The sequence below is a fragment of the Rana temporaria genome, chromosome 5, assembly GCF_905171775.1.
Source record: "Rana temporaria chromosome 5, aRanTem1.1, whole genome shotgun sequence".
Taxonomy (NCBI): Eukaryota; Metazoa; Chordata; class Amphibia; order Anura; family Ranidae; genus Rana; species Rana temporaria.
This window is the reverse complement of record NC_053493.1, coordinates 81,672,232-81,695,978: the sequence shown is the minus strand read 5'-3', so window position 1 is coordinate 81,695,978 and position 23,747 is coordinate 81,672,232. Positions and strand designations below refer to the sequence as shown.

Here is a 23,747-nt window from a genome sequence, read left to right as displayed (position 1 = left end):
TAGTTTTGATAGGTACCCAGTTCTCACTAACGCTCGTGCTGCCTAGGTGACTCCTCCTCTCCTCTTCCCTCCGTGCAATCGGCCATTCAGGACAAGCAGCCTGACTCACGCATTCGCAGTGCGCACCCGGCTGTGAAGCCGCAAGCTGTCATAGCCAGGTGCCCACACTTGCAATTCCAGCACCGCGAAGAGGAGAGGGAGAGAAGCGAGGCTTTGTGTGGCCGCAACGCTGGACCATGGGGCAGGTGAGTGTGTGTTTATTACACTTTATTACATTTTTTGTAGCTGCTAATAAACAGAAAAATGAGTGGAACTCTGCTTTAATAGAACAAGTGGAGGTTAGAAGATGATAGGCTATCATGTACAGCTGCACCAGATTTTGCACTCTCCAGTTTTAGTAAAAAAATATAGTAAATCAACCCCACTGTGTACTGGCATGTGCCTAATTGCTTAGACTGTACATTGACAGAGAGGTTGTGATGTATTTACGTAGTTGTACCTCAGGAGGAGTCAGAGCAAATAGAGAATTTAAATACCCAAAAGGGAAAAAAGTGGTTGAGTGTAGTAGGTTAGTAGGGGAGAGTCAATATAGGGACGGGAAGGAGAAAAGCTGAACCAATCAGGACATCTAGGCACTAAACACTGCATCCTATGCTCAATTTAAGATTAGGTAGCCTGTAATGAACTTAGAAATTCTCCAGGGAGCCTGAAATTTTCTGAATCTCTTGACTTTATCATGGAGAACAGAAACCATTTTGTTGTTGACAAAATACCATGCAGTTTTCTAGTTTCTGTTTAGAAATGTTTTGATTCAGTTTACATACTATCATTCCGCCCACGCAGGGGCTAGCGTTGATTGTGGTAACAAAAAAATTAATGAGAACTGATGTGAAGCCTCGTACACAGGACCGAGGAACTCGACGGGCGAAACACATAGTTTTGCTCGTCGAGTTCCTTGTTAGGCTGTCGAGGAACTCGACAAGCCAATTTTCTCCATTCCCGTTGAGGAAAAAGAGAACATGGTCTCTTTTTGGCTCATTGAGTTCCTCGACAGTTTCCTCGTCGAAAAATGTACACACAACCGGTTTCCTCTGCAAAAAATAAAAAAACAGCAAGTTTCTTGCTGGTTTTTGCAGAGAAACTTGGTCGTGTGTACGAGGTCTGACAGCAGGAGGCCTATTCATAGTGCAGTGAGGACCAAGGGCTATTAGGGAAGATCCCTACAACAATAGGATATACACAGTTTTCTAGTTTAACCTTCATATTTTCAGGTTACCTAACCCCCACGCTTTAGCAACACTTTGCCTAGCCACTCTGAAAATAAAGATTATGTGTTTTAAATAGTCTGCAGTTCAGCGCACTGATTGGAGGTTAAAGTGTTACTAAACCCACAACAGTAAAATCAGTGTGTATATGCAATAAAGCATGCTTGTTATACTCACTGTGGAACCTACGTGGTTAAATGCTGTTTGATCCTGTATGCACAGAACCTCCCTTTCTTAAATTGTTTCCAAAACATGTCAGGATAAGACAGAGTTACTGGAGTCTGGCTACACATGCTCAGTTTGGTGTGTATTTCTAGAGATTTTTTTTTCTTGGGAGAGTGCACATGATCAGCACAGGGCCAATCAGCACTGTCTAGACAGAGGGTCAGGGGTCCTGCATCCTGATCGGACAGCCAGTGCAGTATGGCAACACTTCCTACAAGCTTTAACCAGACACTGATAGAAGTCACAAGACTGCTATATACTGATGAGGAAAGGTATTTTTAATTTTATATTTACTAAAATGATTGCATTTCCACGTTCTGTGGGAGGCCAGATATAGTGAATGCAGGCTCCTGGGTTTAGTAACACTTTAACGCAAGCTTCATATGGATTCATATGGAATGCAGTTAAAGCGGATGTTCCCCAAAAAAAAATATTAAAAGCCAGCAGCTACAAATACTGCAGCTGCTGACTTTTAATAATAGGACACTTACCTGTCCTGGAGTCCAGCGCCGTCCGCAGCAGATGACGAGCGATCGCTCGTCACCCTGCTGCTCCCCCCTCCATCCACGCTGAGGGAACCAGGAAGTGAAGCGCTGCGGCTTCACTGCCTGGTTCCCTACGGCGCATGCGCGAGTCGCGCCGCGCCCGCCGATTGGCTCTCGCTGTGTGCTGGGAGCCGAGTGTTCCCAGCACAAAACGGGGGGGGGGCGACGGGATGTGACGCAATGCCCGTCTTTTGCCCGTGAATGCCGGGCCGGAAGTGGGTGCAAATACCTGTCTTTAGACAGGTATCTGCACCCCCCTCCCCCTGAAAGGTGTCAAATGTGACACCGGAGGGGGGAGGGTTCCCATCAGCGGGACTTCACTTTAGGGTGGAGAACCGCTTTAAGTCTTTTTAATGGCACAGATCTGCTGTGGGGGAACATGAAGTGGTTAATGATCAAGTAGATTTATTAGTTTTCTGAGTGAATTCTTGTAACTTGTTTGATACCCGTGTCTGTCTGCATTGTAACAATAGGTGAGTCACCCACTGAATAGGTAAATGCACATCCTAAAATTAGTGACATTTGGAAGATTGCATTAATTGTATCGCTTTGACAAAAAGTGCTAAGAGGAAGCAATTTTGTCCTACATTTTATTGAAAAGCAATTACATTCAAAAAAGTAAATGGCGGAGTGAAAGTTTTTAACCTCTATTAAATCATTTCTGTCTGATCCTACACAATAATTATATGCTATTTATAACACCATTTACATCTTTGCAAGTGACCAGAAGAGGGTGATTGATAGACTTAAATAGAGAGGAGAAGTACAATATCTGCTTTTGATCGTCTACCCAAGTTTTTGTAACATGTTTCCTGTAATCAGTAGTGAATGTCAAAAGATAAATCGTAACAACCCATAGCCATAAAATAGTGTATCAATAGTAACAATGGATCATCATAAAAGGCATTTCCTGGAGAAATAGACGTTCTTTATACAAAACCTGCATAAATGTGACCACTGCAGGAACTTTAAGACCCCTTTCGTTTTATCGCTAAAAATAGCGCCTAAATACCGCCTGAAAACCCGAGTGCTTTCACACTGAGGCGATGCGCTAGCAGGCCTGCTCCAAAAGTCCTGCTAGCAGCATCTTTGGAGCGGTGAGAGGAGCGGTGTGTTTACCGCTCCTCCACCGCTCCTTCCCATTGAAGACAATGGAACACCGCAGCTATAGGCACATTGCCGGTGGTATTAACCCTTTTTCAGCTGCTAGCGGGGGTTAAAACCGCACCGCTATCGGCCAAATACCGCCACAATTCCGCTGCATTTCCGACGGTATAGCACCGCTATACCATCAGCGCACCTCCATCCCCAGTGTGAAAGGGGCCTAATTCATAGTGTGTTGGTGTGCAGTATTCCCCTGTGGTTTTACATTCATCTCCAGTATAATGCCGCATACACACCATCACTTTATGTGATGAAAAAAAACGACGTTTTTAAAAACGTCACTTTAAATGACCGTGTGTGGGGGAAAACGTTGTTTTATGTCTTCTGAAAAACGACAAAAAAAAATTGAAGCATGCTTCAATTTTATGTGTCATTTTTCAAAACGTTGTTTTTTACTTCACAGAAATTGACCGTGTGTAGCAAAAAACGTTGTTTAAAACAACGTTTTTACACACGCGCATTGCTCAGAAGCTACTTATGAAGCGAGCTTCAATGGAAAAACGTGGTGGAACGTAACCTCGCTTTGCTAGAGCATTGTGAGAAAAACGATGGTGTGTAGGCAACTTCGTCTTTGAAAATTGAAGTTTCAAAAACGTTGTTTTTTACTTCACAGAAAATGTCGTTTTTTTTTCATCACATAAAGTGATGGTGTGTATGCGGCATAATGAATGGAAGCCTGATTGATAATACATTTATAGTAAGTGGGCTGTAGTTTGGAGCAACCGTGGAACTTATGGAGTTACAAATATAAAGGCCCGTACACACAATCAGAAAATCTACAAAAAAAAAGCACTTCCGAAGCCGATAATCTGATCATTAATACATAGCTTTTTTCCAAAATTATCATAAAAGAAACACGAAAAATCTTCTCGTACAATACCAGATTGTACAATTTCCATTTATTCAGTACAATTTTGTTTCCAAAAATACAACACGAATACAATACAATACATTACATCACAAATTCTTATTCCGTCATATGAGAATTTTCATACTTTAGTAACCTCTTCATTTTCAATATGGAGGCTAGCATGCAAAAAAAAAAAAAATGGACAATCATTCATCCGATAATCTCAATGTGCTTCTGAGGATTAAAAGTAAAAACGCTTGCCTTGCCACACTGGAGTGCGTAATTTAGTTACCACCATGAATGGTATCTACATGGGTGTGTGTGTGTGGGGGGGGGGGGCTTTTTAGGACTATCATAGGGACATTAGACATCTAAGCATCACTTGTCGGAGAATACTTTGAATGGTGAATGGTGGTGGTGTAATATAAACATAATAAATTTATAATTTCGTATCCCTGTGGATGGACCAGATGGTCAGTATTGGAAATGGGGACCTGGCAGCAAGGACTTTCCCTCCCCAAAGCAATTACTGTGGAAAGATGTGACTTTGGTAAGGATGTTAAGCTATTCAAAGAGCATGTCAGCTAGACATTTTTACTATAGTACTGCAATTGGTGTGAAACACTTCCCTAGCATAGGAGGACACAGCATTTAAATATATTTCATTATTTAATAAACACAAAGGGCCAGATCCACGTAGCCCGGCGTAATTTTAGGCAGGCGTAGCGTATCGTAGTTACGCTACCCGGCCGCTACTTTGAGAGGCAAGTGCTGTATTCTCAAAGCACTTGCCTCTAAAGTTACGGCGGCGTAGCGTAAATCTCCCGGCGTAAGGGCGCGAAATTTAAATGATGAACAGGGGGGCGTGTTTTATGTAAAACAAGCTTGACCCCACGTAAATGACGCTTTTTTCGTACGGCGCATGCGCGCGCATGCTCAGTATCACGTTGGATTTTCAAATTAAATTACGCCCGCTCAATGCCTAGACGACGTGAACGTAATTTACGCAAAGCCCTATTCGCGAAAGTTTTACCCAAACGACGTACACAACGTAAAATTCTACGCTGGCCCGACGTCCATACTTAACATTGCGTACGCCTCATAGAGCAGGGGTAACGTTACGCCAAAAAAAGGCTAACGTAAACGACGTAAAAAAATAGCGCCCGGCGGACGTACGTTTGTGGATTGGCGTATCTAGATGATTTGCATACTCATCGCGGAAATCGACGGAAGCGCCACCTAGCGGCCAGCGTAAATATGCACCTAAGATCCGACGGCGTACTAAGACGTACGCCAGTCGGATCTAGCCCACATTCAGTCGTATCTTGTTTTGTGGATGTTTTGGAATGAGGCATTCATTAAAATCTTACTTTTCAAAGGGGGTATATTAATTTATGCTGAGCACTCACCCTCTCTCTCTCTCTCTCTCTCTCTCTCTCTTTGTATATATATATATATATATATATATATATATATATATATTTCATACAAGGGAAATCATGCACATTTGAGGGGATTTAAATGGAATTTTAATGCAGAATTTGCATAGCAGTCAAATAACACAAACCCAGTTATTCCCATGTAAAATTAGCAGTGACATTATCACTGCACGTACATAGGGTAAATGTGCAGAGGTCCACCCACTACAGCACAGGTGTCAAACACAAGGCCCATGGGCCAAATCCGGCCCTCCAGGCCATTTCATGTGGCCCTCGCACCTCTCCTGCAGCTGCAGAAGAGCTCCAGCCCTCCTCTGGTCCTTACTTTCTGCTTTCAAGCAATAGATCCAGATTCTTCCCAGCAGCAGCATAGGGAAGGGGGGTGCACTGTGATGTAAGGGAGAGTGGGGGACTCAACTTCTGATGGTGGGATGACTCTTGACATCTAATGTAAGGTAAGGGGCTGGACATCTAATCTTACAGTTACAACCGGCCCTTTTGAGGGCAATCATTATGCTGATGCGGCCCACAATGAAATTGAGTTTGACACCCCTGTACTACAGGCTGCCTGCATAAAACTACAGGGGAGTGGATACAAGACCAGTCACCCTGCACAAGGCCCAAAATTGGCAGTGGCCAGTCTTTATTACAGGAAGCTGCTGCCAAGAGGTAACGTTTAGTGCTAGATTTATTTTCAGATCTGGAAAAATACACAAAGCACACTAAGTTTCAAGTTAGAATATACAAGCCCTTGTAATTAGACAATATTTGCTTAAAATTGAGTTCAGCATTAAAATTATTTTCACCAAATCCGGATCACAAAATCCTGAGCTGATTTTAATAGTATGCTTCTTGATTTTCACCTTTTTTAAGCTCATAAAAAAAAAATATATATGTACATTTCTCATTTAGTCCGAGTATCAAGCTGCAAACATGTAGTCATGCTTACATTTTGGTCAGGAGCCCCATGCTGCACCCCAGCAATTTATTGCACAATACCGCAGATTAAGGCTTCACAGGGTACAGTGCATTATGGATCAAAGAAAGCAGCATGCAGCCTCCATTTTGAAACATTTCTCTTATTACCATTTGTTCAGTCTGAATACTGACTCCCACTCACTCAGTGGTACCACGAAAATATGTTCTTAGTCTTGTTATTTGTTTCCTCGTGCAGAATACGAACATATGTGACATTAAATATATGTATTTTTTTTTTCCCCTCTTGTGCTTCTATTTCTGTCCAAATCTATTTTTGAAGGCTTTGCTCCTCCGGGTTCTTGAATAGAAGTCAGAACACTTACCTAGTCACATGTCCGGGCTGGTGGCCAGCTAAAATGGCGTTTTGTATGAACATGCTATTGGAGCTATAAAGAGATTCTATAACATTCAATTTTAGCACAATTGTCATTTTTCCAGCTACACTTTGCAATAAAGGTTACCCATGCTAGCTGTAATTATACCTAGTGTTTTGCTTGTATTGTTCCCCAGGAAAGCGCGAACAGAGTGTTTGTCAATTCAAGTAACTCTGAGAGAAAAATTTAGCATTTAAGAGAATTCAAAATGATAATTTCACTGGTGTGCTTGAATTTTTTATTTCAAATTCAGCAAGTAATATTAACTAATCAAATATATTGAAGCAAGTGTAGCACTACCCCAGGAGGAGCTGCTGGTTGTTTTGGGTGGCACATTTACCTTGTGGCTCTTCCGAATTCCTAGGGGTGAATGGTGCATATAGCAATAGTAAAAGAATGTCCGCAACAAGTGTCTTTGCTGTGCTCTTTATTACCCAGCCGGGTAACAACAATGAACTGGTGATGAAAGGGATATAGTTTGTAAGAAAAAGGAGAACAGCAGATTCAGGCGTAGTATTTGGAACAGTCCTGTTCCCATATGTAACACTTTCCGTACCACTGCTGCCTGAGTGGGTTTAGTGTACCCGGACAGGCCTCTCTCACTGACCTGGCAGCCGGAGCATCACTTGAACATTTGTAGGATAAAGTCCCTGCCACAGACCCTCCTTAGTGAACTTGAAGAAAAGTCTCTGCCACAGACCCTCCTTGGAGAACGTTAGGGAGACACCTCTGCCAAAGGCCCTCTCTGATTGTAGTTACGAAGGGAATCCTCCTTAAGTGAATTATGCCTGGATCTCCTTCTTTATGTCGCCCAGGTACCGACTGACAGGTGATCAATCCTTCAGTGTCCGGTTACCTTGATCCCCGGTGGTTTGTCGAAATCCTATTGGACCACCAGCCTCTCAATGGCGCTCCTCAGACGGACTACCCACCGAACAGCACTACCGCTTGGGATCCTCAAAAGTGGGAACCCAGTCGCTCACTGGGTCCCCGTTGCTGCTCAGATGTTCCAGGCCAACATGGCCCCGGAACCAGGAACACTGTGTGGCACGCATGGCCCGGCCAGGTAGGCCATAACGCTGGGGCGCCGTGATGTGGCCACCCTAAAGGTGGGTGCCACACTGGACGAAGAAAAACAGACCCAGAACCAATAGCGTCTGCCCCACAAATACCCTCCCCCAGCATGCACAGCGAGGCCCAATCCTCCTGATTGGCTGCTGGGGAAGAGCACCCAAACCTTGACTCCACTGCTGGAAAAATGGATATTACCGCGCTTATCAAAGGAGGGGAAAAAAAAAAGAAAAAAAAGGGGGGGGGGGGGGGAATGAAAGTGAGGAGAAGTGGAGGTACAGCTGCGGCACTAAAAGGTGTATCAAACCATAAGCAATTGATAATGGGGAGGGTAGTGCTGCGCTAATCAGTGGTGAATGGATAGGTGAATAAGCAGGTGGGGGAAGGGAATGCAGATAAGGTGTAATTGAAATGAGGAGCGATATAGCCCAAATGGCATCAGCATAAAAATAAATATAAAATGATCAGTGAACAATAACAGTACTGGTGTAAACCATATGACTCCACAGGTTCCTCTTAGTGTTATGAAATACACTATAAATAATGGTGCAAAAAAATTCCCAAGTAACTGTGCTAGGTGACACTCCTATACTGGTGATAAACAGTCCATCAACAGGGCTTGAAAAATATCAGCAAAAAATAAATATAAGTAAAATTTCAACAGTCCAAGAAAGCAAAAGTGCAAGTGTGGGTCCGCAATATGGAGTGAGAGGGGAATGGGTATCCAGTGATCCTTTTAGGGTAAGTAAGGATGTCCCCTTACCTTACTGCTGTAAGGTAACAGCATATAGATCCAACCACATTAGATGGTTCTCTCGATGGGCTCTGATCCAACAACGGCAGGTCCTCCTTGGAGTTCTCGTCCCAGATTGGTCAGTTTCTCGCCCCAAAGAAATAAAGCATCGATGGTGTGATACCGTTTTAAAAATTTTAATTCTCAAAGAAAATAGACAGGGGTACTCACATAATTCAAAATACAATTGAGCATGTAAAAAGAGGGGCAATCTGTCGCCAACGTCACCTCCGATACCTCTCAGTGGACTCATGCGCATTCGTCACTATCATGTGACTTCCTCAGGAGTAGTGAGAGGCATAAAGGGGATCCTTTTTATAGGGTGACTTGTTTAGTAGGCTGTAAGTAGACTCAGCTGTTTGTCATGCAAGAAATGCAGCTGCAGCCACGAACGCTCCGACGGGCCCGTCGCTCTAATGCTACGTCGTTTACGTCGAGTTACGCCGTGTAAAAATAGGGCTGAGTCCTATTTGACTAAGCCCTATTAAGTATGGCCGTCGTTCCCGCGTCGAAAATTCAAACTCTACGTCGTTTGCGTATTTGCGCCCATTTGAATTGGCCCGCCTTGCGCCGGACGGATTTAAGTTACACCGCCGCAAATTTCCAGGTAAGTGCTTTGTGGATCGGCACCTAACTTGGCAACTTTGCGGCAGTGTAACTTAAATGGAAAAAGTTACGTTGCGCTGGCTGGCTGTGGATCTGGCCCACAGTGTATTAGTTAGAAGTAGGATAGGCTTCTTTAAAGAGAAGGTTTTTCAGGGATCATCCTCACACGTCCGAGGAACTCGACGGGCAAAACTCATCGTTTTGCTCGTCGAGTTCTGTGTGAAGCCGCCAAGTTCTGTGTGAAGCCGCCGAGGATCTCGGCGAGCCAACTTTCCTCATTGAACAACGAGGAAATAGAGAACATGTTCTCTATTTGGCTCGACGAGGAACTCGTCGGCTTCCACGGCCGAAAGTGTACACACGCCGGGTTTCTCGGCAGAATTCAGCTCCGATCGAGTTTCTGGCTGAATTCTGCTGAGAAATTCGGTCGTGTGTACGGGGCCTCTAGATGCATAGATTAAGAGATAGTCAGACAGATTGGGTAGGGAGTTCCAAAGGATGGGAGAAGCTTGGTGAAGTCCTGGAGGAAAACATGGAAATAGGGTACAAGAAGCTAGAGAGCAGGAGGTCTTGGAAGGACTGAATGGAGCGGTTTGGTTGATATTTTGAGACCATGTTAGTGATGGTAGTGAAGCATTGAAGTGGAACTAAACTCCTTTTAGTGTTTTATCACTAATAGAAGCTCCTCCTGCTTATGTTTCCCTGCAGACAGGCTGGGAAAGAGCTGAGTCATGTTAGAGCCTTAAATTGATTAGGAAAAAGGTACTTGGATGTTTTTATTAAAATAATTACAGTGTCATCATCCACATACAGAAATAGAAGGGATAATGTAAATTAAACAGTGTGTGTTTAGTATCACTAAATAGCAAACCGTGAAGGAAGCTTCATTGGTATAAGTAGCTAATTGATTTTCTGATTATCAGTTTTTCTGTTAAACTTAGGCTAGCAATACACATTTAGATTTCTCTTGTTTGGCCCATAGACTGAACGGGAGAAAATCATTCAATGCCCCCATCCAATGTGGCTGCAAGTAGAACTATAAAACTTTTATTTTCAGTATTGGATAATGTGAGGAAGGGGGTGGGAGGTAGAGAACTTATGGCATTCTTTTATTGCTATATGTGTAACCATTTGGGAGATTTCTCCTCACTTCCTCTCTTGTTATATGCCATTAGTAATCCCTTCCCTACACTACTACAAAAAATAGTTTTTATACTTGTCTGTGTCTATGTTGGAGAGATATCACCTAATTTCCAGCATTCATTAGACAAAATGTAATGGGAAATAAATTACTCCAACGGATATACCATCATAGTACTAAACTTCTAACGAATCTGTAACCCTTCCCAATTCCATACAAATAAAAAAATAAAAAAAGGAAAGAAAAAGTAAGCGTAATTTTCTACACTAGTTCCATCCGTTCTTGTAAACTATGAGCTTGTACCTGATATTTACCAAGTGCACTTATATATCTAAAAACCAAAATCCATATAGCTACAATATTTGGTAATTGTTATACTGAAATCACAGAAAATTCATAATAAAATAAAGGTGAAGGGCAGTTCTCAAAGATGTGAGTTTCTTTTTATCTAATGTGTCATAATTAGATCATATATGGTCAGATATATGTGTCTCACTCCTCTGTAATGGGTGAGCTCAGCTGTAAGGAATGTTTTGAAAGCCTTTTGTAGTACATTTGTTCTTTTTGGTCAGCCTACTTGTCGCAGAGATAGTAAATGTACATGGATAGGTTTAAAGTTTGGGGTTGAAGGTTTTTTAAATGGTATGTTCGTTTTCAATATATAATATTTCAGCAAGGCGGCTGAAAAAAGGAAAAAAAAAAACTTACATTTTCAGAAGGAGGTCAGTGTAGACAACCCACATCCTCTGAAGCATAGGCTTCATCTAACTCAACCTAACAGTTAGCAGTAAAGCTTAAATGGATGAGAGAGCTTCACATTTTCTAAAGCAATTTCAGATGCTCCTGCAATCACTTTTAATATTTTCTGCTGCTTATTATATTACATCTTCAAATTCCTATGAAAGAGCTTGTCCCCTCAGTGCTGGTCTGATATCCCCCTTTTGGCTCCATTCATGCTTGTCATGCAGCTATGGACATTAATTTTTCATGACAAGTTTTCCCCATGTTTTCCAATTATAACCATTTATATATGTGACTTAAAGTTGCAGCGACTTCAAAGTAGTTCATGCAATACTTTGATCCGACTTTCATGCAACTTGAGGGCCATAGACTTCAATGCTAACCCTCAAAAGTTGCATGAAAGTCAGACCTGAATGTTATGCAAGTTGTGCAAAAGTTGTTCATTATCACTGGTAAAAGCCAAAGTCGTATCCAAGTCTCACCCATCCAAAGTTTCCTCAAACTGCACTCCAAAGTCGGTGCAACTTTGGAATCTCACAAGTGTAAATGGAGCCTAATGCCGCCTACACACGGTCAGAATTTCCAACAACAAATGTTCAATGGGAGCTTGTTGCCAGAAATTCCGACCGTGTGTAGGCTCCATCGGACATTTGAGAGCTGGTTTACAAAAATTTGAGAGCTGGTTCTCAATTTTTCTGACAACAAAAGTTCTTGTCGGAAATTCCAATCGTGTGTAGACAATTCCGAAGCACAAAATTCCACGCATTCTCTGAAGCAAGTGAGAAATGATACCGCTCTAAAAACTGCTGATCCCTTGGCTTTGCTTCCGTCCCACTAAACCAAAAAGGTGCTGGCTATGCACAGGTGCATTGGATAGAAGAAAATCCTGGACTGCCGCAATCCTTAAAATTATGTCTTTATTGTACAAATAAAATCCAAAAAACAACCAAAACGATGCAGTCAAAATGAAGTGAACAACAGGAAAAAGGTGGCTGACGTGTTTCACATCATGTGATGCTTACTCGTAGCTGAGTAGCAGCATGATGTGAAACATGTCAGCCACCTTTTTCCTGTTGTTCATCTCCTTTTGACTGCATCGTTTTGGTTGTTTTTTGGATTTTATTTGTACAATAAAGACATCGTTTTAAGTAGTGCGGCAGTCCAGGATTTTCTTCCATCCAATGCTCTGAATCAAGTACGAGACGGAAGCGCTCGGTCTGGTAAAACTAGCGTTCGTAATGGAGATGGCACATTCGTCACACTGTAACGAACTGAAAAGCACGGGGCTGAAGAGCGTGAATTGTCTCTCACCAAACTTTTACTAACACGACTGGTATTGAACTTCCCTTTAATAGTGCCGTCGTACGTGTTGTACATCACCGTGTTCTTGGTAATTGGAATTTCCAACATTTGTGTGACCGTGTCTATGCAAGACAAGTTTGAGCAAACATCCATGGTTTTGAATGAATGACTTATAAAGGGCTACAAATGCGAACTGAATCGCCTCTAGGCGCTTTTTCCGGCGTCTGCTTGGCTGGTGCGGTCATTTTATCCCGTAGGATCTCGACACGCTTGGGACACACAGTCATACACACAGATATACATATATATATGGTTTTGTTGTCGAAATGACCGATCGTGTGTACGCGGCATAAGGGTGGCTTCATCTGCATGGCTGTTAAGTATGGTTTAGATTTATGTAAGTCATAAGACTGTTCAAAATTACAAATCCTTTGTCATAATATATATGGTAAGAGATTTGGCTTCAGCGATGTCAACCCCTATATTTATAAGTACATTTTTATTTTAATTAATGTGTCCATTTTTGTATTTACTGTATTTTTATGTCTTCACAGGTTCTGAACCTCTTCTTGGCTCTCCTGCTTAGCTCGTTCAGCGCGGATAACTTAAGTGCACCGGATGAGGATGGTGAAATGAACAACCTTCAGATAGCGATTGCAAGGATTCAGAAGGGTATTTCCTTTGCCAAACAAACTGTTATCGATTTTTTCCGCAACTTGTTTACCAAGCCCAAAAAAACTGGGGACACATTCATTACCAACCTTTCAAGGAAGAACAGGAACATCAACAACATCAATCTGCACAATCACATTAATATGAGTAGCACTGGGAAAGAAAAGGATTACAGGGAAGGGAATAATACCAATGGAGGCATTGCAAAAAATGGGGAAAAGTATGTTGTTAGTGAAAGTGATGATTACATGGCCAACCCTCGTCTCTCGGTGTGTGTTCCCATCGCTCTTGGCGAATCTGATGGAGAATATCATGAAGAAGATGAACAGAGTATTTTCACAGATGTTGAGATCAGTAAAGAGGTAAGCTCCCATCTACGTGATATTTTATTAAATTTTGTATATATGGCTTTGAAATGTCTGCTCCAGATTTATTATTTAAGGTCTTAGTCCACACAATGGTAAAACACCATCTGACTTCGTTGTGACCCAAGCAAAGATCTAACTGATGGGTTTTCAGTTCCACCGGAATATTGCATGTCTCTTCAGTAATAAAGTGCCGGCCTGTTCACAGTTTTTTAACCTGCCTAGCGGTATTCCCGAGTCTGGCTCGGGGTGGAATTTCAGTGCCATTAGCGGTATCCCCAAGCCAGACTCTGGATCGCATTGCAGGATCCAGGCAAAGTTACTTATATTGTCCCCTGGATCCTGCAATGTCTCCCCGCTGTGTGAGCGAGCTGTCTCCCCGCTCGATTCACACAGTGCCCGGGTGCCGCCAGCTCCGTTTCCTGCAACGTTGCCACGCACGGGGGGCAGAGATCGGCGCCAAATTCAAAAAAATAAAAACACACGATACATACAGTATACTGTAATCTTACAGATTACAGTACTGTATAAAATAATTACACATCCCCTTTGTCCCTAGTGGTGTGTCCAGTGCCCTGCATGCACTTTTATATAATAAATGATGTCAAAAGTGGTTTGAGACAGCTAGAAAACAGCGATAGTAAATAAGAACACGTGCAGAATTGAGCGATAGTGGATAGTGGGGAAATTAATTTTATTATAATTATTATATTATTATTTTTAATAATTATTTATGGTTATTATATTATGATTTATGATTTTGTGTTTCAAACTTTATCATAGTCTACTAGACTCTTGTTTGGACAGATTTAAGCAAGTTATTTCTAAGAATTACAGGTCTACAATACAAAAGGCCAAATTTCCATGCAAAATAATTGTACCGCTTTCAGCATCAAAAATCTGACATAATCATACCGCCAGGGAGGTTAAAGGTGATGTATAGCCAAAGCTTTTTTTGTTCTGCACTCCTGTGACCCGTTTCCAAGAGATAGCAGGCTAAGGTCTGCTGTCGGCTGATGTCACTGATACGGTCCAGCTCTGAAAAGATTCTGACCATATGATCGGGATCCACCCATAACCCTGGACCGCCACCTAGCTAAGCCTTTTGGTGATCCGCTGAGAGCCTAAGCCAGCCCCTCCCACTCCCTCCACAGCCCAGGGCTCCAGTAAGCACTGGGGGGGGGGAGAGCAGAGAGCTGGAGACTGACAGTCCTGGCTCTTTACTTAGAGCAGTGGGGAGAACTGAGCAATCAGCAGTGTTAAAAGTGGTTGTAAACCCATTTTTCGAACTTTATGCTACAGGTAAGCCCATATTAAGGCTTACCTGTAGCTACCCTGGATATCTCCTAAACCTGCACAGTTTAGGATATATCCCCCTGTGTCTGCATGTGCCGAAGTGATCAGCACATGCGCACTGAAGCAATGGCACGTCATGTCGCTGCTTCAGTTAGCTGTGCCGTTACCAGCGGCTCCTGCGCTCATTGTGGCCGTCATCGTAGCTGCGGCCAATCACAGCGCCGGAGCCGCGACACCCGGAAGTAAGCTCCAGGAGAGATGTCTGTGGCCGGAGGGGGGATCGAGGACGGCTGTGGGGGCTTCAAGCTAAGTTAAGTTATATATAATGAGCTAGTATGCTATGCTATGCTATGCTCATTATGCCTTTGTTTTGCAGGTTTTTATTTGTATTTTTAAAAAATTTTAAGAGTTTACAACCAATTTAGTTCTTACTTTAGAGGCGGTGGGGGACAGATGCATCATTAAATCGATGCTCCATCCACTTAACTGTGTATAATTTTTTTTTTTAAGCCTTTGTTTCTCTTAATATTAGGCTTTTTGTCCCACTTTAAACAGAGTTCTTACTTTTCTTGTCGGACTTTTTTGATTTTGAGTTCCATGGTATCTTACAGCATTAGTTATTTTATGAACTCATACTGTATTTTAGTAGTGAAAACCTTACCACTGGCGTCCTTACACCACAGGCTGTCACTAGCTGGTTGTTAAAAATTGGGTGGCCGACGTGTCCTTAACAATCGATGAGTCATCAGCAGGGTTTCCAGCTAAATGTAAAAAGAAACACCGGCAATATAAATTACCTTCTGGACTGGTATGGATTTTGAGGGGAACAGCAACGCCAGATTTTTTTTTTTTAAATTGCCAAGGATTCTTCCGAAAATCCATAGAAAATCCTTATACGAGCATGCAGCCTGGCAGGTCAGCCTGGCATGTTGAGGGCATGTGGCCTGGTATGGTTCAGGAGGGGGGCACTCGCTCATCCCCTCCCTTTCTTGAGCTGCCAGACTGCATGCTCGGCTAAGGGTCTGGTATGATTTTTTTTTTAAATGTTGGCCTAGGGGTTCCCCTCAGAAATCCATACCAGATCCAAAGGACCTGGTATGGATTGAGGGGGAACCAACGCTGTTTTTTTCTTAATGTTTATTGCCAACATGTTTTTTCATTTTACATTCAGCTGTCAGTGGGGAACCCTGCTGCCAGCTGATGACTCATCAGCTTTTAGGGCATGGCGGCTGCCTGTTTCTTAACAACCAGGTTGTTTACTATTTGTTAAGGATGCCGGCAGCTGCCGATTCCTTCAATTTTGCACAACTTATTTACAGCATGCATCTTTTTTCACTCCTGTTTTATGTCATATTTACCAAGCGTTTTTGAGCAGAGGGCCAGGTCCTTCTCACCTTGCAGCTCACGTAAACAAAGAGACAGGCTGTGGGGCAGGAATGAGTCTGGCTAGAGATGAGTTCAGAGGACACCTCTTTCCAAGACATAAGAAGCCAGTGTCTAAATCCAACTACAATGTTCGACCTATAACTAAACTTGTGGACTGGCCCCTTAACAATCTTCATGCAGGTCGTTCTACTTGCAAATGCTTCTGTTTAAAAGTGTGAAATGCTTAGCCAGGTGTGGGAGATGGCTAATCTGTTTTATCTGTCTAAGCTCAGTATCGTTTTAATCCACTGTGATACTTTTTGGCTGTTCCAACTGTTGATTTCCTTACAGTGTTGGCAGACAAATAATCACATTAGATCAATATCATCAGAGGATTATTCCTGCCAAATCTCAAGATTTCCTATTTGTGATCCTGTAACAGTCATGTTATCTTTTCATGTCTGATGTTTAAACTCAGTTCATTAAAACAGTTTTTCCACATTGAAATCTGAATATCGGGATATACCTAGCAGTAGGAGACAGCAGTGGATAATTGTGTAAGCAGATTTCTCCTGTGACCTTGACCAGTACGTGATAGAGAATAAAGCTATGTTTCAGTATCACCCAGCATATCCTCTCATCATGGAACAAGAGGCGAGCTGACTATTTCCTGATTTGGCTGCTTGAGAGTCTCTTGTGTTTCTTACAGCAGGTGTGCTATTTCATCTATGATGCATCCTGTCAGCTGCTTTACTTTGTGTAGCTAAAACAAATGCGAGTAAACAGGCTTCATGGGGGGTTTAATAGCCGCTCAATGAAGAAGACATGAGACGATCACTTTCTTGGGGATTCAGAAATCAGCTTATAGTTACTGAAGGTTTACAACCGTATGCCACTACACAACAAATAAAAGGTGTAATTTCACACTTTACATATTCATTTATGTGTTAATAATAGAACAAGTACAGCTTGTCCTGCAATTTATTGGGGATTTGAAGAATGCAACGGATTTTGGTTCATGAGGTTCCAGTATAATTGCTGCTCCCCTTATAGCTGGCCCGTATAATTATACAATTTTCTGGTTAAGTTTCCTTTAGATTTACCTTCAACTGTGTAGTGCAAGGTCCTGTCTGATTGCATACAATTTTCTGGTTAAGTTTCCTTAAAGGGTTTGTAAAGAATTTTTTTTTATCTTAATAGCTTCCCTTACCTTAATGCAGTGCTGTTTTTATGTCCTCATTGTTCGTTTTTGCTCTCAAGTTGCTGTAATTCTTCTCTGATCTCCACACTTCCTGGTTGTCTGTTTCCTGATGACCACAGTACTGGGAGCTTTCTCTCTGTGGTCACTAATCAAGGAGGTGTGATTACTGTGTGTCTAAAACCCCTCAGCACCAATCAGTTTAGTTTTCCAAACCATTACTGCCCTGTATTGGCCCTGTGGCTCTGCACATCACAGAAGCAGGAAACAACATGCAAAAACGAAACTAGAAACTGCAGGTACATTATATGATTGATTTTTATCTATTTTTAATCATTTTTAAAAGGAATCAGTTAACTATTATGTCTCTATACCCAGTAAACAGTAATTTCAGCAAAAAAAATGTTTCCTTTACAACTCCTTTAATGGGATTGTGAAGGTAATTTTTTTCCCCCCTAAATAGCTTTACCTTAGTGCAGTCCTCCTTCACTTACCTCATCTTTTGATTTTGCTTTTAAATGTCCTTATTTCTTCTGAGAAATCCTCACTTCCTGTTCTTCTGTCTGTAACTCCACACAGTAATGCAAGGCTTTCTCCCTGGTGTTGAGTGTCGTGCTCGCCCACTCCCCTGGAATACAGGAGAGTCAGGACGCTCTCTAAGTTGCAGATAGAGAAAGGAGCTGTGTGTTAGTGGGCGTCCTGACTTTCCTGCTCACCCCCTCCCCCCACAAGGGAGGGGGCGAGCACGACACTCCACACCAGGGAGAAAGCCTTGCATTACTGTGTGGAGTTACAGACAGGATTTCTCAGAAGAAATAAGGACATTTAAAAGCAAAATCGAAGGATGAGGTAAGAGGACTGCACTAAGGTAAAGGAAGCTATTTAGGGGATTTTTTTTTCCTTTACAACCCCTTTAAGTTTCTTTTAGATTTTCCTGTGTAGTGCAAGGTCCTGTTTGATTGCATACAATTTGAAGGTGTTTAGGTTTGACCTCATATTTTATGGTTTTGGTAATTCTAAAGGAATATTGTAGAAGAAAATGTTATAAAGTATGGCCAGCCGTAATCTTCAGCATTACCATTCACAGAGAAATCAAGTAGCATTTCAGTTTGCTGTCTCCTTAAGGCTCCTTTCACACGGCCACCTCCGCTAAGCGAAATCTGATTGCTCAGCGGGGGATTTCGCCACTGATCCCCATTGGGCAGGTGGATGACGGGTCTCCTCTATGGGGCAATCAGATGGAAAAAGACTACTGGATGGATGGTGGACAGGATCAAATCGGAACACGGCAGGTGTTGGCAGACATTTGTCCGCTGACATCCACTGCTCCATAGAAGAGACTGGAGGGACAGCCCGTATGATAAGAGTCCATGCACACTAGGGGCATAAAAAATGGCATACAAATGCTCATAGTGGCTTATATTGCACAAAAGTTTATGAGCTATTATGGGCATTTGTTTTTACAAGTGTTTTTTTCCCCAAAACATTCCCCTCTGCTCATCTTTCAATGTACACTTGAACATGTGAACGATCCTAAACACCACATTTATGCGCGTTTATGAGCATTACATGTTTTTTCTGCTCCTCTCAAAAGCACAAGTTTTTTTTTTTTGCCTCTAAATGCTCTTCTAAAAATATGCCTACATACCTACAGTAATGTGCAAGGACACATAGGCTAACATAGAGCTGCTTCTACAGGCTGGAGAACAAAATGCAAGATGCCTATAAAAGCAGTATTTTTTATGGTCAGTGGTCATGGATCCTAAACCTAAGTGCACCTTTTTAGAAAACATTATTGTGCAGTTAAGGGGCACCAGTAGTGTTAACAACATTGCCAGGCTTAAAAAATACAGCTCAGTTTACATGTCCTACCTATAGGTCAATCTCTGCTTACCCCAAGCATGTCAAAATAAAGGCCCTTCTGTCATTGAGGCTGGGTTCACATTGTTGCTGACAGGTGCGTCCCTGTTCTCTGTTTTAGGGACAAATCATGCCCACATTTTTGCCTGAATTCGGACCTGAAACGGAGCCAAAGACAAACAGAACTCCTGTGCATTGCTCTTCATGGCCGCTCTGGAGATTTATGAACCAGCTCCATTGAGAGCCAGTCACAGTCTCCTGTCATGCAAATTGGATGCAGTGAAAATCGCATCCATTTCGCATCAGTGTGAATCCAGTCTAGAAGAACAAGCGCTCTCCCTTGTTTAAAACTGGTGCATGCACAGTGGGCTTTTCCACCCTGTCACAGTAGTAGCTAAGTTCTGCTCTTCTTGGATGGGGAGGGAGTAACATTTCTGTTTGCTTTTCTTTTGTTCAAAAAAGCCTGTCCAAAAATACTACCCCCCTGACAGATTCGTCCTGTCATGGTACAAAGTTGAAATTCTCTGGCCATGGGCACGTGAAAGGGACAGTTGTGAACAAGGGGGAGTGCTTGTACTTGTTTTGTTGGGGATCACTCAACAAAGCATGTCAGATTCCATGCCAGGACAGAGTGAATTTGTCAGGGTGTTTTTTTCTTTTTTTTTTCTTTGGACAGGCTTGGGAGAAGCAGAGATTGGCTAAAGATATGTCATGTAAAGTAATCTGTACAGTGGACAGTGCTTTTTACACTACCAGACCCCTTGACTACACAGTATGCATACAAGGGCATACATCTCAATCTCCCCCTATCTCCTCTGCATTTTTTTTTTTTTTTTTAAATTGAAATACCTTTTACACTTACTTTAAATCCATGTTTTTTCTTGCTGGTCTTGTGACATCCCAAGATCCTTCCTCATTTTTAATTGAAGGTAGGCAGCCCTAAATGCTGCAGAGATCAACATTCTTGTAGTGACAGTAGTGCTCTACAGAAACTTGCTGGGAGATATTTTTTTGCAGAGGAAACCGGTCATGTGTACAATTTCGTCGAGGAAACTGTCGAGAAACTCGACGAGCCAAAAAGAGAGCATGTTCTCTATTTCCTTGATGGGAATGGAGAAAATTGGCTTGTCGAGTTCTTTGACAGCCTCGTACACACGACCGAGTTTCTCCGCAAAACCAGCAAGAAACTTGCTGGGAGATATTTTTTTGCCGAGGAAACCGGTCGTGTGTACATTTTCGTCGAGGTAACTGTCGAGAAACTCGACGAGCCAAAAAGAGAGCATGTTCTCTATTTCCTTGACGGGAATGGAGAAAATTAGCTTGTCGAGTTCCTCCAGCCTAACAAGGAACTCGACGAGCAAAACGATGTGTTTCGCCCGTCGAGTTCCTCGGTCGTGTGTACGAGGCTTGAGAGAACATGCCGACATGATAACTAATGCCGCGTACACACGATCGGTTAAACCGATGACAATGGTCTGATGGACCGTTTTCATCGGTCCAAACCGATCGTGTGTGGGCGCCATCGGTTATTTAACCATCGGTTAAAAAAAAGGCAACTTGTTTTAAATTTAACCGATGGATTCCTAACCGATGGGAAAAAAACGATCGTTAGTAGGCACAACCATCGGTTATAAATCCACGCATGCTCAGAATCAAGTCAACGCATGCTTGGAAGCATTGAACTTCGTTTTTAACAGCACATCATTGTGTTTTACGTCACCACGTTCTGACACGATCGTTTTTTTAACCGATGGTGTGTAGGCGCGACGGACCATCAGTCAGCTTCATCGGTTAACCGATGAAAGCGGTCCATCGGTCTGTTCTCATTGGATGGACTGATCGTGTATACGTGGCATTACTCCAAAGGGTATGTTCTTTAGAGCCTGAGCTCACAGGAAATAGGGTAAATGATGATAGCCATCATATAACTCAGAAGAGGACCAGTAGCAAATTGCAGGAGCAGAGAGTCTGCAGGGGACAGTACCAGAGAGAAGGTGAGTATTTCAGTGAGTACCTGAGAGCTGTTTTTTTTATTGAAAAATCTGCTGGGCAATGGTTTAAACAAACTAAACTAAAGATCTTCTTTAAAGGCCTATGCATCATTAATCAGTTGCCATATTTTTATTTAAAAGGTTTTCACCTTTCTTTTATTCTTTTATTCTATTATTCTATTTTGCTTCTCAGTGCTGTTGATCTTCTGCAGCTTATTTCCAGTCACTTGTATCTACATGAATGCAGGGGATGGCTATATGACACTTTTCTTTTGGTGGGTTTTCTGATAGTGACATCAATGGACCATGCTAGCATAGTAAAACAGCCGCTTGTAGTCCTAATCAGAAGCACAGGGTGACACAACGTAGGAGCATAATTGGGTGGCGGGATCACCTTGTAATACAGTATTTTAATATAATCTTTAGATTTGAAAATATTGAAAATACTTTTGAAGGTAAATATACTTAAAGTGGAATTAAACTTGTCAGAGCTTACCTTTGCTGGTCCTTTGCCGGCGTTGGCATCTTCTTTCAGGTGTAGGTCTTTGGCCATCTTGCTTGGCCGGTGTGGATTGAGGTTCACTCCTACACATATTCAGGAGTGAAGCCATCCAGGTACACAGGAACTGTGTCGAAATGTAAGCTTAGCTAGGCACTACAGAACACTGTGAGCAGGTGGGTAGATTTATTTTATTACACAAGAGACATTGCATGTTTCTTCTACAGTAAAGAGCCTGCCAGCTCACAACTCTTTAATATTAGAGTTTAGTTCCATTTTAAATGATTTTACATGAAGGGGCACAGGTCAAATGTTGCTCCAAGGCCCAAAGGTTACACCTTTATTATTAATATTATACAGGATTTATATAGCGCCAACAGTTTGCACAGCACTTTACAAAATAAAGGCGGACCGTACCGTTACAATACAATTTGGTACAAGAGGAATCAGAGGGCCCTGCTCTTTAGAGCTTACAATCTTAAATAAAGCTTATCTCCAAGATGCAAACAAATTTATTTTCAGATCTGATAGGTTTAGGAGAACAAATTTGATTTTTTACGAATACACTCTGGAATTATTTAACATACAGTAGACTGGTGTTGGTGTAAAGGCTATGCAGTGCCAAAAAAGACAGCCCAACCTAGCCCACTGCATGCATACTTGTGAAGTTTTCCTTCATAACATATTGTCATTACTAAAAGCAATCAGAAATGAAGATCCCACAGATTAGCGAGGAAGCCAATTAGGAAGTGTGATTACCATAACAGACACACTATAGCTTGTCATCTTGTTTTTTTAAGCACTTAGCAATGATGTTTGTAACTGTCCCAATTTATGAGATTTAGGCCTCGTACACACAACCGGTTTTCTCGGCAAAAACCAGCAAAAAAACTTTTGTGTGTACAAGGCTTTCAGGTTTCTCGTCAGGAAATCTGGCCAGAATCTCGACGAGAAAAATAGAGAACCTGCGCTCTTTTTTCTCGTCGAGATTCTTGTCGGCCTGTTTCCCGGCGAGAAACCTGAGAGTGTATATACTTACCTGTCGCTGTGGAAACCTGTGCATGCTCGAAATTACTTTGACGCGTGCGCGGTAGCTTCCACGGCATAGGTATGGTGAAGCAAGATGGCGGCGACGGCATCGAATGTGACGAGCGCATTCTCGTCGTACGCGATGACGTCACCGCGTTCTTGCTTTTCAAGAGAACCGTGGTTCTTTTGAAAAGGTCAGTGTGTACACTCGGGCGGCAAGAGATTCTTGCCAAGAATCTCGCCGGGAAAAACGTTTTTTTCCTGACGAGATTCTTGCCCGTGTGTACGAGGCCTAACAGTCAGGCTATGGGTCACTTTTTATAAAAACCTTAGAGACTAACATATTTTAATAAACATGCTTTATAGACTATAAAAAATTACTTGGTCCTTTTGTTATGAATCCCAATGAAGATGCACAGCAGAAGTTCCTGTGTGAACAATCCCTTTATGCTACATCCAGTTTCTGCCCTGGGATGGGTATTGAAGATCGTATAGTACAAATTCTCATATCACTTAAAGATATTTTTACAATGTTTATTGATTAGGAGCAACAAAAACATCCAAGGTGTTTCAGGGGAAAGGCCTCCCCCTTCTTCAGAACTTGAGCAGTGGATGTTATTAGAATCCCAATGAGATGTAATAGAAGACCTATTTCAGGGCTTGGTATGGACTGGCATCTCTTAACAGCACTATCAACTGCCAGCTGTGATTCACTTTTTGGAATGCTAACCACCAGGGCTTTTTTTCTCAAACAATAGGTGCTGGAACTCAACCACGACCCCCCCAAAACCTCCTTCACCCACACACCCCCCTTAAATCACATCAAATAGTGGGTGTGGTCAGTCAAATTTCACGAACAGTAGGAGGGTCTTAAAGGGGCATTAAATACCAGGATTACGCTCAGAGTGCAGAGCTATCACTTGTAAACACAGAAACCGGACTTCTGTGTTTACAAGTGATTATGGTGAGCAGGCCCCC

General features: G+C 42.3%; 1 protein-coding gene across 6 annotated transcripts in view; it reads left to right on the top strand.

The window, feature by feature from the left end:
• Positions 1 to 23,747, top strand: part of LOC120940114 (sodium channel protein type 5 subunit alpha-like) — a 494,846-nt gene that overhangs the window by 325,289 nt on the left and 145,810 nt on the right. For all 6 annotated transcript variants that reach the window (XM_040352763.1, XM_040352761.1, XM_040352760.1 and 3 more), the window contains one exon: positions 13,049 to 13,528. In XM_040352763.1, coding sequence (XP_040208697.1) covers positions 13,049 to 13,528 — 480 coding nt within the window. The remainder of the gene's footprint in view (positions 1 to 13,048; positions 13,529 to 23,747) is intronic.